At 45.9% G+C, this 15,299-nt stretch overlaps 1 protein-coding gene across 2 annotated transcripts in view; it reads left to right on the plus strand.

Annotated features, from left to right (window-relative positions):
• Window positions 1-15,299, plus strand: part of LOC107115472 (cytochrome P450 2J2-like) — a 66,271-nt gene that overhangs the window by 5,168 nt on the left and 45,804 nt on the right. For both annotated transcript variants that reach the window (XM_015417189.1, XM_015417190.1), the window contains exon 2: window positions 6,108-6,270. In XM_015417189.1, the coding sequence (XP_015272675.1) occupies window positions 6,108-6,270 (163 nt within the window). The remainder of the gene's footprint in view (window positions 1-6,107; window positions 6,271-15,299) is intronic.

Raw genomic sequence — 15,299 nt, forward strand, 5'->3', positions numbered from 1 at the left:
CCCCCCAAAACTCTCGGGGGCCCCCCCCCCCCCCCCGTCGAGCTCAGCGGTGGAGCTGCGAGGCCGGTGGGATCGCGGAGAAGCTGGCGGTGGCCTTGCGGCTCCACTGCCGAGCCCCATCAGGGGCCCGGCGGTGGACCTGCAAGGCCGACGGGAGTGCGAGGAAGCACCATGATGCCCCCCCCGGCCCCCAACGGTCCTGGCCGCTGCCGGCCTTGCAACTACACTACCGAGCCCCATCAGGGGCCCAGCGGTGGACCTGCAAGGCCAGCGGGATTGCGAGGAAGCCCCACGAAGGCTCTCCGTGGCCCCAGGCAGGCAGGGGTGAGGAGCAATGTTCCCTCTAAGCTGTGGAGTCCTGTGAGCAAAACTTCTACTTTGTGAGCTACTGGCATTAAAGTGGTGAGCAAGCAATCTGGCTATTGCATAAATCAGTTTGCTCTGGGACCATCCTTCCTGAGCGAAGGCAAAAATCTGTGAGCTGGAGGCTAAAAAACTGTGAGCTAGCTCTCACCAACTCAGCTTAGAGGGAGCACTGGTGGGGAGAGGCAGGGAGGAAGCAACCTACCCTACCCTCCCTCTTCTCTTGCCTATTCCTTTCTGAATGAGGGCTGGAAGTGGGGCGGCCGGAAGCAGGGGACGGGGCTTTGTCATGTGCCCCGCCCCCCGGTACCTCACCCGGGGGAACAGTGATCCCCTGCAATTCCCCCGAATCGACCTCTGGGTGTGGTCATACACGCCAGAAAAAAGGGGGGGGAATGAAGCTATTTCCTCCGGAGGAAATAGACTCACAGTTGCATGATCACACCTCCCTTTGAAGCTGCGGGCGCAGCCCATCAATGTGTGATCAGACGCAGCTGCGGTGAGTCTGGGGGGTTGTGCCGTTTGTTTTCCATGTGCTTAAAGGAGGAATCGATGAACCGCACCTCTGCACTGAGGGCTCCCTATGGAATTTGCGATGATGCACATACTGGGTGCGTTCAGACGGGGCACATCTGCCTCCTCTCCGTAACCAGTGTAAAGCCCTTTAAACCGTTGCACTCTGCTACCAGGTCCCCAAGTGGTGGCATACAGAGTGCAATGGTTGTAAACGGTGCACCCCGGCGTCTGATCGCTCTCCACCGTTCCCCAGCTACTTCCGTCGGAAGCCTGAGGCTTCCGGCTTTCCCCAGCCATTTTTTTTTAACTTAGCGATATGCACTCGGGCGAAGCTTCTCCATGAGCATTTGTTAAAATAATTTTTAAAAGCCCTTACTTTAAGTACCCGGAGGAGTCCGGGACTACAGGGAGGCCAGGTTGGGCTTTAAACTTTAAAGGTAAGTCCTTACCTTTAAAGTTTAAATGTAATGGGGAGGGTTGAGCATGCGCAAAGATCGCCATTCTGTGAATGGCTGCCTATGCGCATGCTCAAACTGTGCTTAAAAAAAAAACCGCCGACGCCCGCAGCGTGTGAGCAGGCGTCCAACGGAGGGATTCCAACCGGTGCAGTTTATGCTGGCAGAAACGCCCCGTCTGAACGCACCCACTGTGAAGGGGGGGGGGAACAATGGCACAGGGTCGGGAATGCCTGATCAGACCATCCCGATGCCATGAGAGCGCGCTGGAGCAATCTGAGAGGGGAAAGTCCATCCGTGGCCCATCGCAACCCATTTACTACCGAATTTCCCCCCCGGTGTCTATTAACTCTGCTTCTGTGGCAGAGCAGAATGGGTTGCTGACATCTGCAGGATGCTTCCCAGATGTTGTTGTCTGATCATGCCTTTTAAATCCATCCAGTATTTGCGCCTATGTCGGGTCTAACTGTCCGTATGATCGCAGCCCTGGAACAAGTAAAGCTACAAGCCGCATGGGATTCTTTCTTTTCATCCCCATTGGTACAGTAAAGAACTCTTTAGGGGTGCATACTGATGACCTTGTATGATTTCCATTGCCAGTTTGGTAAGTTCCTGGAGATTTCAGGTGGATCCTGGGGAAGGTGGGGTTTGGGGGAAGGGGTGGAGCTCAACAAAGCCAATGAGAACACTTCTCATTTGACGGAATTGAAAGGGTAGGATGCCACCATTACTATGTCGAGTCACTTCATACTACAGCACTTGCTGAGTATCAGTTAACTCAGCATGGGAACATCGGCCCCAGTCACATGGGCCAGATAACATGGGTGGGGGAAGGCGTGGCTGTTTGCCCCATAACAAAATTAAGCGCGGTAGCCCAATCACACGGTCCCCTGCGTTTTTGCGCTTAGGCTGTTAGCTGGTGATCACACGGCGATGCTGGAGCGTGGCAATGAATCGGCATGGCAAGCGTTTTGCGTTTGTGTGTATGTGCAGTTTCACGGAACAGCACTGCTGTCAGTTATGTGTTTGTGCGCATGGGCTTACGAAAAACATCTGCTTTGCGATGGGATGTGGATGGGCGGCGGATGCCACGGGATACTAGCGCTCCCACGATCAGGTGCCTGTCCCTGCCCTGCATTTTCCAGATACTAGTGCACTTTCCAAGGTAGTTTTTTACTGCGCATCTTCGGCAGGATGCCACAGGTTGGCCACGGGTGCACTACGCTTCCCAGATGTTGCGGTGTGATCGCGCCCCAAAAATCCATTTGACATTCATGCCTTTAGCGCGGCAAATCCTACATGTGAACGGGGCCACAGATCAACATCCTCCCATTTTTTCACACTCCGTTTCACCCAGCCTGCTTTAGCAGCCAGCTCTAATGCTGATGACACCAATGCGGAAACATTTCCTGTTATCTGCAATGAGCTTGGAGCCCTGGAATGTTCCTATCCAATCCCCTATGGCACCTTCACATGAACAGGATTTGGGAGAGCCAAATTCCAATCCCCAATCTTCCCAGAAGCTCACTATGTGATCTTGTCCCAGTCATTCTCTCTCGGGCAGCCTAACCTACTGTTATGAAGAAGAAGAAAATGAGGAGGAAGAGGAGGAAGAGATTGGATTTCTACCCCGCCCTTCACTTCCTGAAGGAGTCTCAGAGTGGCTTACAATTTCCTTTCCCTTCCCCTCCCCACAACAGACATCCTGTGAGGTAGGTGGGGCTGAGAGAGCTCTTTCGAGGACTGCTTGTGAGAGAACAGCTCTGAAAGAACTTGTAACTGACCCAAGGTCGCACCAGCAGCCGCATGTGGAGATATGCTACAGGAGAGTAAAAGGGGTATATTGATAGTGGAACTCCTCCTAGTGAAGATTGTTCCTGTGGCCCAACTCTGCCTTATGTATGACAGTGGGCGCGTGAGTTCTTTTACCCGTGTATCCAGAGCGCAGATTCAGAATGGACTCTCCTATTTCCCAAGAAGCGAGACAACACACTGATGTTTAATGAATAAATGTTGTCTAAATATAGGCCCCGGTCACACGGGCATGAAACTGCAGAGGAGAAGCGTGGCTGTTTGCCCTGGGGCAAACTACTGCGCAGTTACGTGATCAGACCTCCTGTGGAGGTCCTGTGGAGGTACCGTGGAGGTTCCATGGCAAGGGAGAGGTGCCGATCACAGGACAAGCCGGTGCACAACGAAGAAGCGTGCGCCGCGGCAAACTGTTTTTTATTTTTGTGTACATGACAAATGCGCATGCTCTGTTGGGTGCGCATGCGCATCCACAGAGACTTGGACAAAAAAACCACACCTTATTTGCAAGGGGACATGGGCGGGCGCCGGATGCGACCGGAAACGCGATCAGACGCCCGCCCTTGCCCCGCAGTTTCCGGAAACTAGTACCTCCAAGGTACTAGTTTTTTGCCACGCAGTTTCGGCTGGAAGCCTCGGTTGAGCCACAGGAGTGCTACGCTTCCCAGATGTGCTGGTGAGATCGCGCCCGGAAACTCCGGCTGTTTTCCGTCTCACTTGTGTGGCTTCTGTTACGTGTGACCGCAGCCATAGTTGATTTCTCAAGCACACAGAACAGATGCGTTCACACATACACTCAAGTTTCCTTTAGTTACAGCAAGTATAGAAAGCATTCAGTAGGAAAAATAATAAAACTCTTGACTAACAAGGAGGTAACACACTGAAGGATACGGTTGATACTTATCTGATCCATGCAGAAGGAATTCTTCTCAGTGGGGAAAACAGGAACAAAAAGATCTCACTAGAGGGATTCCACGCCACACTGATGGACCCAGGCCACTACGTGTGGGCTTCTTGGTTGCGCGTTTTCAAGAAGGCTACGTGAGAATTGCCTCTTAGCAGAGCTTTTCTAAAAGAGGGAGGGGGGGTTCTAGCTAGCTTTGGCTGCTAGCTGGCGCAGCTTAAGTTACTGAAAAGGTGGGGTGGGGGAAAGGCTAGCTAACTCTCTCGACAAAGGACAAAGGTGTGCAACGCCTTTTAAAACCTGCCTTAGGGCTGGCCCTGAGTGCCAACCTCCTGTTCTGGGATCCGTCCCCTTCCCTATGTCTATTGGTCATTGGGGCGGTGACGTCTATCTGGAGGGAGTGGGGCAATATTCAAATTCTACCCTACACTTCAATGGGAGCCATGTAGCAAGGTGTCAAAGTTGTATTGCTATAGTAACCTTTGACTTGCAGATGCTGGCCTGGTCCAAGAAGGCAATAACAGGATGTTGTCCTTTGTGATTCCAAACCAGATACGAGGGGTTACATGTTATCCAGAAGATCTTTAATGGTGGGCGAGTTGTTGTTTCCAAGACTCCATGTGGCTGAGCTTAATGGAGAATGTCTTCTTTGTCCCAAGGCATGATGGGAAGGTTTGGGTGTGAGTGCGTGTATCCATTAGCATACCTATGCAGGCAAGCAGGCCCTGCACATAGCAGCTTCTAGGTGCAAGCAAGCAAAGCAAGCAGACTGCAAAGCACACAGCGTTTCCCAAATCCCATACACACAAATGCAGAGACATCACAGACATACAAGCATCAGCATATAACAAATAAAATACATTTTAGGCACACTTGCCAACAATATGACACCCAAAGCTTCTCGGAAGAAGAAAAAGATAAAATACTTTAAATTAAACCGTGCTTTAGTATAACATATTATTCTAGGATTTGACTTGGACAGCTGGGAAGACTGACAAGTACAATAAGCATATAAACCTCCGTAAAGATGTCAAGAAATCAGAGTGCTCCCCAGGAAGAGAAGCAGAGACAAGGCGGGGGAAGGCAGGAATCTGAGAGAAAGGAAACGGGGCAGGGAAGCAAGCTGCATATGGTCATTTCTCAAATTTATTTATTTCTCAAATTTTTACCCCACCCTCCCAGCCAAGGCCGGCTCAGCGCGGCTTACACAAAATCAGCATATATTTGCAATAAAACAATTAAAACATTTAAAACAATACTCAAACTAGTTAACAATAACACAGTAGGTGCTAGTATTGTTGTTGCTGGATCAACGATGGCTACCATATTAGCTCTTTCTTCCCATAACCGGCTCCTAGATCTACTTCAGGTGTCTTCCAGGTGGTTGGCACAAGCTGATGATATAAAGTCCAGAGACAGCAGGGCTTCCTATCCCTCAACAACTAGTTGTTAATGAAGTTGAATGGTGGTAGCACCACAGCAGCAAAGTCCTCAATGATATGCAGAGGGGGCCTCAGTCAAGTTATTTTTTGTTGTTCAGTCGCACAGTCGAATCCGACTCTTCACGACCCCATGGACCAATGTTCCCTCTAAGCCGTGAAGTCTTGTGAGCAAAAAGTTCTACTTTGTGAGCTCCTGGCATTCAAGTTGTGAGCGAGCGATTTGGCTGCTGCATGAATCAGTTTGCTCTGGAGCCATCCTTTCTGAGCTGAGACAAAAACGTGTGAGCCAGAGGCTAAAAAACTATGAGCTAGCTCACACTAACTCAGCTTAGAGGGAACCCTGCCATGGACCAGGTCACACCAGGCTCTCCTGTCTTCTGCTGTCCTCTGAAGTTTGCTCAATTTCATGTTCATTTTATCTATGACACTGTCTAACCAACTCATAAAGCTGGTCAGTGTTAAAGGCAAGTAGACATAATGGATGAACCTAGTCCTTCTGATTGAAAAGAAAGCAGGGGTGGGAGGAGCCAAGGAAGAGTGAACTGCAGGTGTGACACTCAAACAAACTAGCTGAATTGATGTAATGTTTTCTCTTGTCTCTTTTGAAACAAATGGCAGCTGGCCAAACAACATGGAAACATTTACACCTTGTGGCTGGGACCCGTACCTATAGTTGTCCTGTCTGGGTATGAAGCAGTGAAAGAAGGGCTGATAAACCATTCAGACGACTTTGCTGATCGGCCAGTGACCCCAGTGATGAAAGCTATAGGAAAGGAACGGGGTAAGTTGTTGGCCAGAGACACCTTTTCCCGAAAGCCATAGCAAAAGGATGGGGTGAGTTGTTGGGGAAAGTAGGAACTAGGGAAAGGAGAAGATTGCCTCTGCAGGTACGAGGTACAAGAGAGAGCAAAGGAAGAAGAAGAAGAGCAGAAGAGATTGGATTTATAACCCACACATCTCTCGGTGTCTCCTTGTGAGGTAGGTGGGGCCGAGAGAGTTCTTTCGCAGACTGCTCTTGAGAGAACAGCTCTGAGAGGACTTGCGACTGACCAAGGTCACACCAGCAGCTGAATGTGGAGGAGTGGGGACTCAAACCCGATTCTCACAGATTAGAGTGTGCACTCTTAACCACTACCCCAAACTGGCCCTGAATATTTCAGTCAGTTTTAGATTTCTCTGTCTGATGAAAAACGGAAACAGAAATTGTTCTGCATTTACTAGCTTAGGGCGATTCGGCATTGGTCTTTCCCTCCGTTGTCTTACGAAACCCAAGTTGGAACAGAAATTCCCCTCTGCATCACATGCTGCTTTCACTGTCTTTGATCATCGGATTTTATGATTCCCTCTACCAGTGTTCCCTCTAAGCTGTGGAGTTTTGTGAGCAAAAGTTCTACTTTGTGAGCTATTGGCATTGAAGCTGTGAGCAAGTGATTTGGCTAATGCATAAATTAGTGTGCTCTGGAAGCATCCCTTCCTGAGCTAAGACAAAAACGTGTGAGCCAGAGGATAAAAAACTGTGAGCTAGCTCACACTCACTCAGCTTAGAGGGAACACTGCCCTCTACATCGCATGCCACTTTCACTTTCTTTGATTAATTGATTTTATGCATAGATTTATGGCCATTCAGGGGTGACTTTGCAGTCCGGCATTGCCCCGAGGTATTTGAATGTGGTTTCGAGGTGCACTTTTCCCTCCCAGTTGAGAAAATGTGGACCGTATGCTAGATGCAGAATCGCCCTTAGTCATTTGGCACTGCCACATAACTGGTTGTTACTGTTTTAGGGTTGCCAAAACCGGTACCCACCATCCTGTGTTCTTTTTAATCAGCTCTGGGAGAATTAAGACCTGGTGCTATACCAGGCTTCAGGGTGTCGATAAGCTGTTGCTCCTTGGAGTTATCTACTGGGGGCCAGTTTGGAAGATCGTCCATTTCCCTGGAATTAAAGGCTGCGTTCAGACTGGCAGTTTGGCCTGACAGCCAAATGTTTCAGGAGCATTTCATTAGCGGATTAAAGGGGCGGGTTCACACAGGCACAGCTGTCCGGCGTCCCCCAGCTGTACTCAAGCCGTCTTGTACTGCTTCCCTCCCGAGTTTTAAAAGTACCTGATGTAAGTGGTAGCAAACTGTGTGGAGAGCGGGTTGATTCCGGTTCCCTGACATGTGAACGCAAGCGCTGCTAAGGCGGGAACAACCCGCAGTCATTGATAATAGGCGCTGGCTGTTTCCGCAGCAGGTGCCCATGCACCCATGTGCATAGGCACATGCAGCAGAGCACAGAAACAGCCGTTAACAGCCCGCCAGGGGTGGGCCAACAGTGTGAACACTCCCTTGCACTTCCTCCACGGTATCCTCCCGCTTAATTTGCCACAGTGTGAATGGGAATACTGCGACCAAACCATTCCGGGTCTGTTCCAGGTCTTCTTTGACGCAACTCCCTAGCACTGCAAACTGCCAGTCTGAACGCGGCCAGAAGGTCTTATTATTTCCTTATACAGATTCCTAAAGTGAATTTCCCAGGTTCCAGAAGAGATAGGATTGCACAAAATATTTATAGGCCTCTCTGAAAGACCGGAGACCAGTCTCCATGCTGAGTTCTTTTCCTTTACTGCCTTACTAAGATCCTCCCAAGACAGTCTGACATCTTCCTGTTTCTTCTTTTTGATAAGAGCCTTATAGTGGGCTTTTAGACATTTGAAAGTTGTTAGAGATACTGCCCCTGGATTGCATCTGTATCATGCATAGTTTCTGTTAAAAAGTTTCTTTGCATTCCTGAAAAAAATCCTGCATTCTGTATCGAACCATGGTTTATGAAAATCTGGCCCAGACCTTGTTGTTGTTGTTCAGTCGCAGAGTCGAGTCCGACTCTTCGCGACCCCATGGATCATCTCCCGCCAGGCCCTCCTGTCTTCCGCCGTCCTCTGAAGTTGGCTCAATTTCATGTTCGTTGCACCGATGACACTGTCTAACCATCTCATCCTTTGCCGTCCCCGTCTTCTTTGACCTTCAATCTTTCCCAGCATCAGGGTCTTCTCCAGTGAGTGCTCCCTTCTCATTGGGTGGCCAAAGTATTTGAGCTTCAGTTTCATTATCTGGCCTTCCAGGGAACAGTCAGGGTTGATTACTTTTAGGATTGACTGATTTGATCTTCTTGCAGTCCAAGGGGCTCTCAAGAGTCTTCTCCAGCACCATAGTTCAAAAGAATCTATTCTTCGGCGCTCGGCCTTCCTTAGGTGCCTCATATTGGAGCCTTTCAGAATGAGCGTTATAAACTATACCATGGTCTTGTAAGAGGTAGTCCAATATAGAGAATGTTTTGAGGTTGCCCCATTTTGTGAAAGTGATCACTGTCGGAGTCCCGCAGCAATCACTTCCCAACAACTCCCATCCAGAAAATGAAGTTTATTGAGTACAGTAAAGGCAGGTAATCTGTGCATACATCGTGTGTTAGAACTGATAGCAAGCATGCGAAATGAAGAGTTATACCTAATTCAAAGGGGTCCCCTGATAGACTAGGGCCAATCAGGGAATAAGCGAAGTCAGTTGTAATAATAAACACCTTAGTAATATTTTCCATTGGGATGGGGAAGACCAAACCCCTTTCCCTTTCCTTTTGCCTAGGCAGTCTAGAGACTCAGTTGTTAATCAGGCTGGTCACAGGCTGATAGACCTATGTATTCAAAATAACCTTTCTATACTTAATGGTTCCTTTCAGTATGATACACCTGGTAACTATACCTTTATTTCCCCCAGGGGATGCAGTGTTGTGGACTATGCAGTATCCTCTATGGATCTGAGAGACTGTATTACTGACTTTTCCGTTGGCTCCGGGACCGAAAGTGATCACCTTCCCATTCTATTGTCCCTTCAATCTGGTTGTGTTCTAGATAACCAGTGCCCACCTTGTAATTCTAAACTCAACTTATTCCAGCATAAAAAAAATAAGCTGCTCTGCATTGTCTCTGGTGCAGATTTGCTCCTGGATGTCTAGCTCACAGGGCTTTGAACTAAAGTGCAATCTTACTAATGCTAGTTCAATGGAAGATGCACCTATAGCTTATAACTTTATAATTGATAACCTCTCCTCCTATGCTAAATCAATCGAACCCAATACTCACAATGACTCCCTTAATTCCTGGTTTGACACAGAGTGCTGGCTTATTAAAAGTAAATTAAGCCAGTTTTTTCGACAGATACGGAGGGGTTCTTGCCCATGGATCCCCTCCTTATACTACAAGCTTAAAAGAGAATGTGGTTTATTATTGGCTCAAAAAAAGCACTTAGACGGAATCCCAGCCAAGATTTTAAAGGACAACATCGATTGGTGGTCGCATTCTTTAGCTCATCTTTTCACTTTGATCGATAAGTATGGTGTTCTACCTGACTCCTGGCTGAACTCTATAATAGTTTTCTGCTTTAAAAAAGGTGACCCTAATAACATAGATAATTATAGACCTATTAGTTTGCTTTCCATTTTAGGGAAGCTCTATGCCAAACATCTTCTCAATAAATTATCTAAATGGATGGTCGATCATAAACTTCCAGGAAAAGAGCAAATTGGGTGCACGGCTAACCACTCTACCTTAGACCACTGTACTACCTTAGCCTTTTTAGCTGAAAAGTATTCCCATCACTTAGGTGGCAAACTATACTTAACTTTTATCGACCTATGCAAAGCCTTTGATTCAGTTAATAGATCCTTGCTATGGGATAAACTATATAGTTTGGGATTGGATCAACGTAAATCCGTAAATCCGTAAATTATATTTGGCTAACTATTGCCAGATTCGATTTGATAGGAAGGGTCTCTTACTCAGAAAATTCCTGTGAATAAGGTGGTTAAACAAGGATGTGTACTTGCCCCTTCCCTTTTCAACCTTTTTATTTCTGACCTCCCACAGTGCCTAGCTAAAATTGATGGTCATTCCCCCAAATTGAACTCCTCTGCAGTTCCCATTTTACTTTATGCAGATGATGTGGCCATTCTTTCTTTTACTAGGATTGGACTTATGCGCCTTTTATTAGAGTTTAACTCTTATTGTAGTCGGAATTCTCTTTCTATTAATTTTGATAAAACAAAAATATTGGTCTTTTCCAAAGCCTGGAAGTGTAATCAGTGGAGAATAGAAAGAAAAGAAATAGAACAGGTTAAATAATTTAGATATTTAGGGGTTTTGTTTCATTACAATGTAAGTTAGTGCCCTCATAGAGATCATTCCCTCAGTCTTGCTAGGAATAAGATTGCAGCTTTATCTCGTTTCTTTTATTTAAAAGGTAATCAATTTGTCCCGGCAGCTCTCCAGATTTTTCAGACGTATGTTATCTCTCATTTGCTGTATGGGGTACCTATATGGATCCAAAATTTTAATTAAAAAGTAGAGCTTATAAGTGCTACCTTCTTCCATAGGATTTTAGGTTTTCCTAACTCTGTTTCTTATTTTTCTCTTTGTGAGGAGTTAGGTGCCCACCTTATTGAATCTCGGGCATGGATCACCACTATTAAATATTGGTTGCATTTTCACTTTAGTTCTCCCCCTAACAGCCTTATTGCTCAACTTCTTGCAGACCCATATATTTCTACTTGGTCACAAATTATAGTGGAGAAAATCAAAACCATGGGAATTGATTTGGCCTCCCTGTACAATTGTGGTGAAACAGCTATTTTGCAGGTGGTACGGAGGAGGATTTCGGATATGGAAGCCCAAACAATTAATGCTGGGAGCTATGGAGTCTGTTCTCCACACTCCCTTGACCTCCCCCCCCCCCAAGCCTCTATGGCTCTGTACATCTCTAAGCTAACAATCCCACTTTATCGGTAGGTTTTTATGCTAGCGAGATTCAAACTTTCCCCCTTAGCTGTTGTTTTAGGCAGATATAGGGGTATCCCCTATAGGGACAGAACCTGCAATTGTCTCTATAGTGAACCTGATTCAGTTGCTCATATCCTTCTACGTTGTCCTCAATATTCTACTATGCGTAGCTATCTGATTAGTCCCCACTTACCTACCACAAGGAACCCGAATGACAATGATCTTAAAATTTTGTTGTCAGATAAGTCCCCGGCAATTACTTTGTCTGTTGCCGAATTCATAGCCTATGTTTGGAAGCTTAGGGTAGGGGCGTTCAAGCCTTAACCCCCTTGTATTTTTTAGAATTGCTATTTTCTCAACTGAGTCTATTATTTCCGAGCAGTTTATAAAAACGATTCCTTGTTGGTGCAGCATGGTGTAAATTGTTATAATCTATTACTTTGTGTTATTTATTTTCTATTTGTTTCATTGTTCTCTTTGCTGCTGTGTTATGCCAATAAAGGTCTATGTATGTAATAGAGTCTATGAGAATTTGAAGTCCTAGAGTGACATCACTTCCCCATTGAGCTTTCTCCTTTCCCAAACACCATATTTCCAAGGTGCCACCCCAAACCTCAAGGAATTTCCCAAACCAGATTTGGGAACCCTACTTATGGCTCGCTGACATTTATAATGCAGCTATGGAGGATGAAGCCAGAGTTGGTGTTGTCCTCTGGCACTGGACTCTAGTGAGTGATGAGACACTTTTGCTGGTTTTAATGCTTGGATCTGAAATTATTGGAGTCCCATCCTTTAAAGCAGTTGTTTTGGAGGTCAAGAGAGGGGAGGTGATACTGATTGCTTGATACACGTTGTGTTTTGATCTAGGTGGTGCACAGGGTGGGCAGGTATGGCAGTGGGAAGAGTGTTGGTGCATGAAGACATCAAGGGAGACTTGGTGGTGGCACCTTAGATCTGTTTCATCTGAAGAGATGAGGGTGGAGAAGAAGAAGAGGAGGAGGAGGAGGAGGAGGAGGAGGAGGAGGAGGAGATTGGATTTATACCCCACCCTTCACTTGGAATCTCAGAGCATCTTACAAACTCCTTTCCCTTCCCCTCCTCACAACAGACACCCTGTGAGGTAGGTGGGGCTGAGAGAGCTCTTTCAAGAACTGCCCTTTCAAGGACAGCTCTTGTCAGAACTATGGCTTGCCCAAGGTCATCCAGCAGTTGCAAGTGGAGGAGTGGGGAATCAAACTCGGTTCCTCCAGATTAGATTCTGTGCACTTAACCACTATACCAAACTAGCTCCAGCCTTCATGCTGTGTAATGTCAGGCCCATGAAAAATAACGTTACTGTAAAATCAGTCTTATTGTGTAAGGAACTGGTAGACTTGGTCTTCTTGGTTGAAACTTTAACTGGAGGGATCTAATGTTAGTTTGGCACAATTGCCAGGCACCGCATATAAAAATTTTCACCAGCCTTGAACTGAAGGGTATGGGAGAGGGTTGAGACTATTTTCCATGAGACTTTCTCCATCAGCAGACACCCAATGCAGACAAAGGAGAGCTTACTGAGTGTACGTACCTTGTGCTAGGAACCAAGGACAGGTTAGGGATCTTATCCACCTAGCTTCCCAGTGGGTCCCTGCCTGAGTTGATAGAGAGAAGAAGAAGAGAGAAGGGACTGGATTCATACCCCACCCTTCACTACTCCAAGGAGTCTCAGAGTGGCATACAATTGCCCCATAACAGGTGGGGCTGAGAGAGCTCTCACAAGAACTGCTCTACACAAAACAGCTCTGAGAGAGCCATGACTGACCCAGAGGTGATCAAGGGTTTGATATAGAGGACTTCAAGGGCGATTGTCCTCAGAGTTTGCAGAATACATACTGAGATGAATCTGAGAGCTCAAACTAAAGACTTCATGGCCACCATCACAATTTTGGGTTTGTCTTAGGCTGTGATGGGCCCAACATGTGAAAAACAGCAGAAGGCGGACCTTGTTTTCTGTACCAAGCAGCTCGCTGGAGATCTAAATGAAGGACCTGGAGTTCAACCTTTACCTTAGTCAGGTCATTAACCCTTGAAGGCATGAATGACCTTGCTGTCTCTTCTCTGCACGGGTGGAGGGCCATTTCACATGTCCTTGAAGATTAATGAATCCTGCTGTTTTCCAGGTGATGCTGAGGGATTTTATTTATGGGTGAGGACATAAGCAAGATCACTCCTTGGAGTCCTGCTCAAGACGGTCACAGGCTGTGAAGCAGTTTGGGAGATGATTAGAATGTTGTTGGTTGTAGACGAAGGATGAATTACTCAGAGCATGGAACACAGTCCATTTGCAGGCCTGTGGTGTATCTGTGATTCCAGCAAAGCTTTTTTTCTTTCTTTGCCACTACTGTGTCAGCTGAGACATGTCCAGCTCAATGTCTGAAGTGCTTTGTGACCTGATAACACATAAATCCAACCTTGTTGTTTATATTATTATGGTTATTATGGTTATTATTATTAATTATGATAAAATCACACTTACCTATTCCATCTTGGGAGCCAAGTTGATCCTGAGTTGTCAGACGTATCTGTTTGTTCTTATGAACAGGTTATGACTGATCTTGTCAAAGGATAATGACAGGATCCTTGGGAATGTGATCCACGCCCATCCTGGCTTCTAAAACCATGCTATGGAAAAGTTCAAAATTTAAAACGTTTAATAGCATATGAGGGTAAATTAAAATTAGATACAAACCAGGTCTAAGGCAAATAAAATCAGATATAAAATACAATCTAAAAGGATAATTGGAGTAATATCAAGATAACAATGCCTCAAAGCAAAATCAGACAATTATTAATTGGCTTTCCTAGAAGGCAGTGATGCTTGTGCAATACTATAGCCGAGTATTCAGCCACTAATTCTATCAATTGAGAGGATTTATCAGCAAGTAAATACTGGGCAATTCTTTTTGGAGATCCAGAAAGGTTAGAAATAACAAGATCAAGATGTTGCGGACGAATCTTACGAAACATAGGGCAGTGACGGAGAACATGAGTAACTAAATCAGGTTGTTAGGAAAAGTTATTGGAGACATTGTTTAAATTCATTTAAATTCCCTCATTCTCAGGTAGCAGAAAGGTTCCAATCTTAATGTATGCTGACGATGCTGTTCTTTTATCCCAGACAAGAATTGGCCTGAAGCGAGCCCTGATAAAATTTAAAGAGCAATGTGACACTGAATTATCAACTATTAATTTTGCTAAATGTAAACTTGTCCATTTTGGTAACTCATTCAGGAAGTTCAACTGGAATATTAAAGGAAATGCCATAGATCAAGTTAAGAACTTTCAATCCTTAGGCATTACCTTTTCTTATAACTTCAAATTCTCAGCACATCTGTCCTCATCAGCTAACTTGGCAGAAAGAAGTGCAAATGCCATTCTCAGATTATTTAGAAGGAAAGGCGCAGGTTTTCTCCCCATGGCCTTAAAAATCTTCAAGGCAAAATAATTGGCTCAGCTCCTGTATGGCTCACAAATTTCTGCCAATCTAAAGACCTTTGAAAGGGTTCAATCTAAATTTCTTTGATCTCTATTTGGCGTTCCTAGAAGCACTTCTAATGTAACACTTAGGCAAGAGGCCAGGCTACTCAGAGTTGAAGCAAAGGTCTGGGAGCAGGCTATAACACTCTGGCTAAAAATTCATTACAACCCGAAGGGTTTAATAACTTATCTTTTAGCCTCGGACCCTTACGCTGCCTGGTCCACACAAATTCTTAATAAGTTAAATCACATTGGCCTATTCCCAGATCTCTTCTATGGAAACCTATACAAGGCAAGAACAGCTGTCGCACAGAGACTTTGTGATATTGAATTTCAAAATGAAGAAGCTTTGCTACCCAAGAACTTCAGAAATATAAAATCTTGCCCTATGAGGAAAGGTTAAAGCACTTAGGGCTCTTTAGTTTGGAGAAATGACAACTGAGGGGTGACATGATTGAGGTTTATAAGATTATGAATGGGATAGAG

The sequence above is a fragment of the Gekko japonicus genome, unplaced genomic scaffold, assembly GCF_001447785.1.
Source record: "Gekko japonicus isolate JY-2015 unplaced genomic scaffold, Gekko_japonicus_V1.1 scaffold1341, whole genome shotgun sequence".
NCBI lineage: Eukaryota > Metazoa > Chordata > Lepidosauria > Squamata > Gekkonidae > Gekko > Gekko japonicus.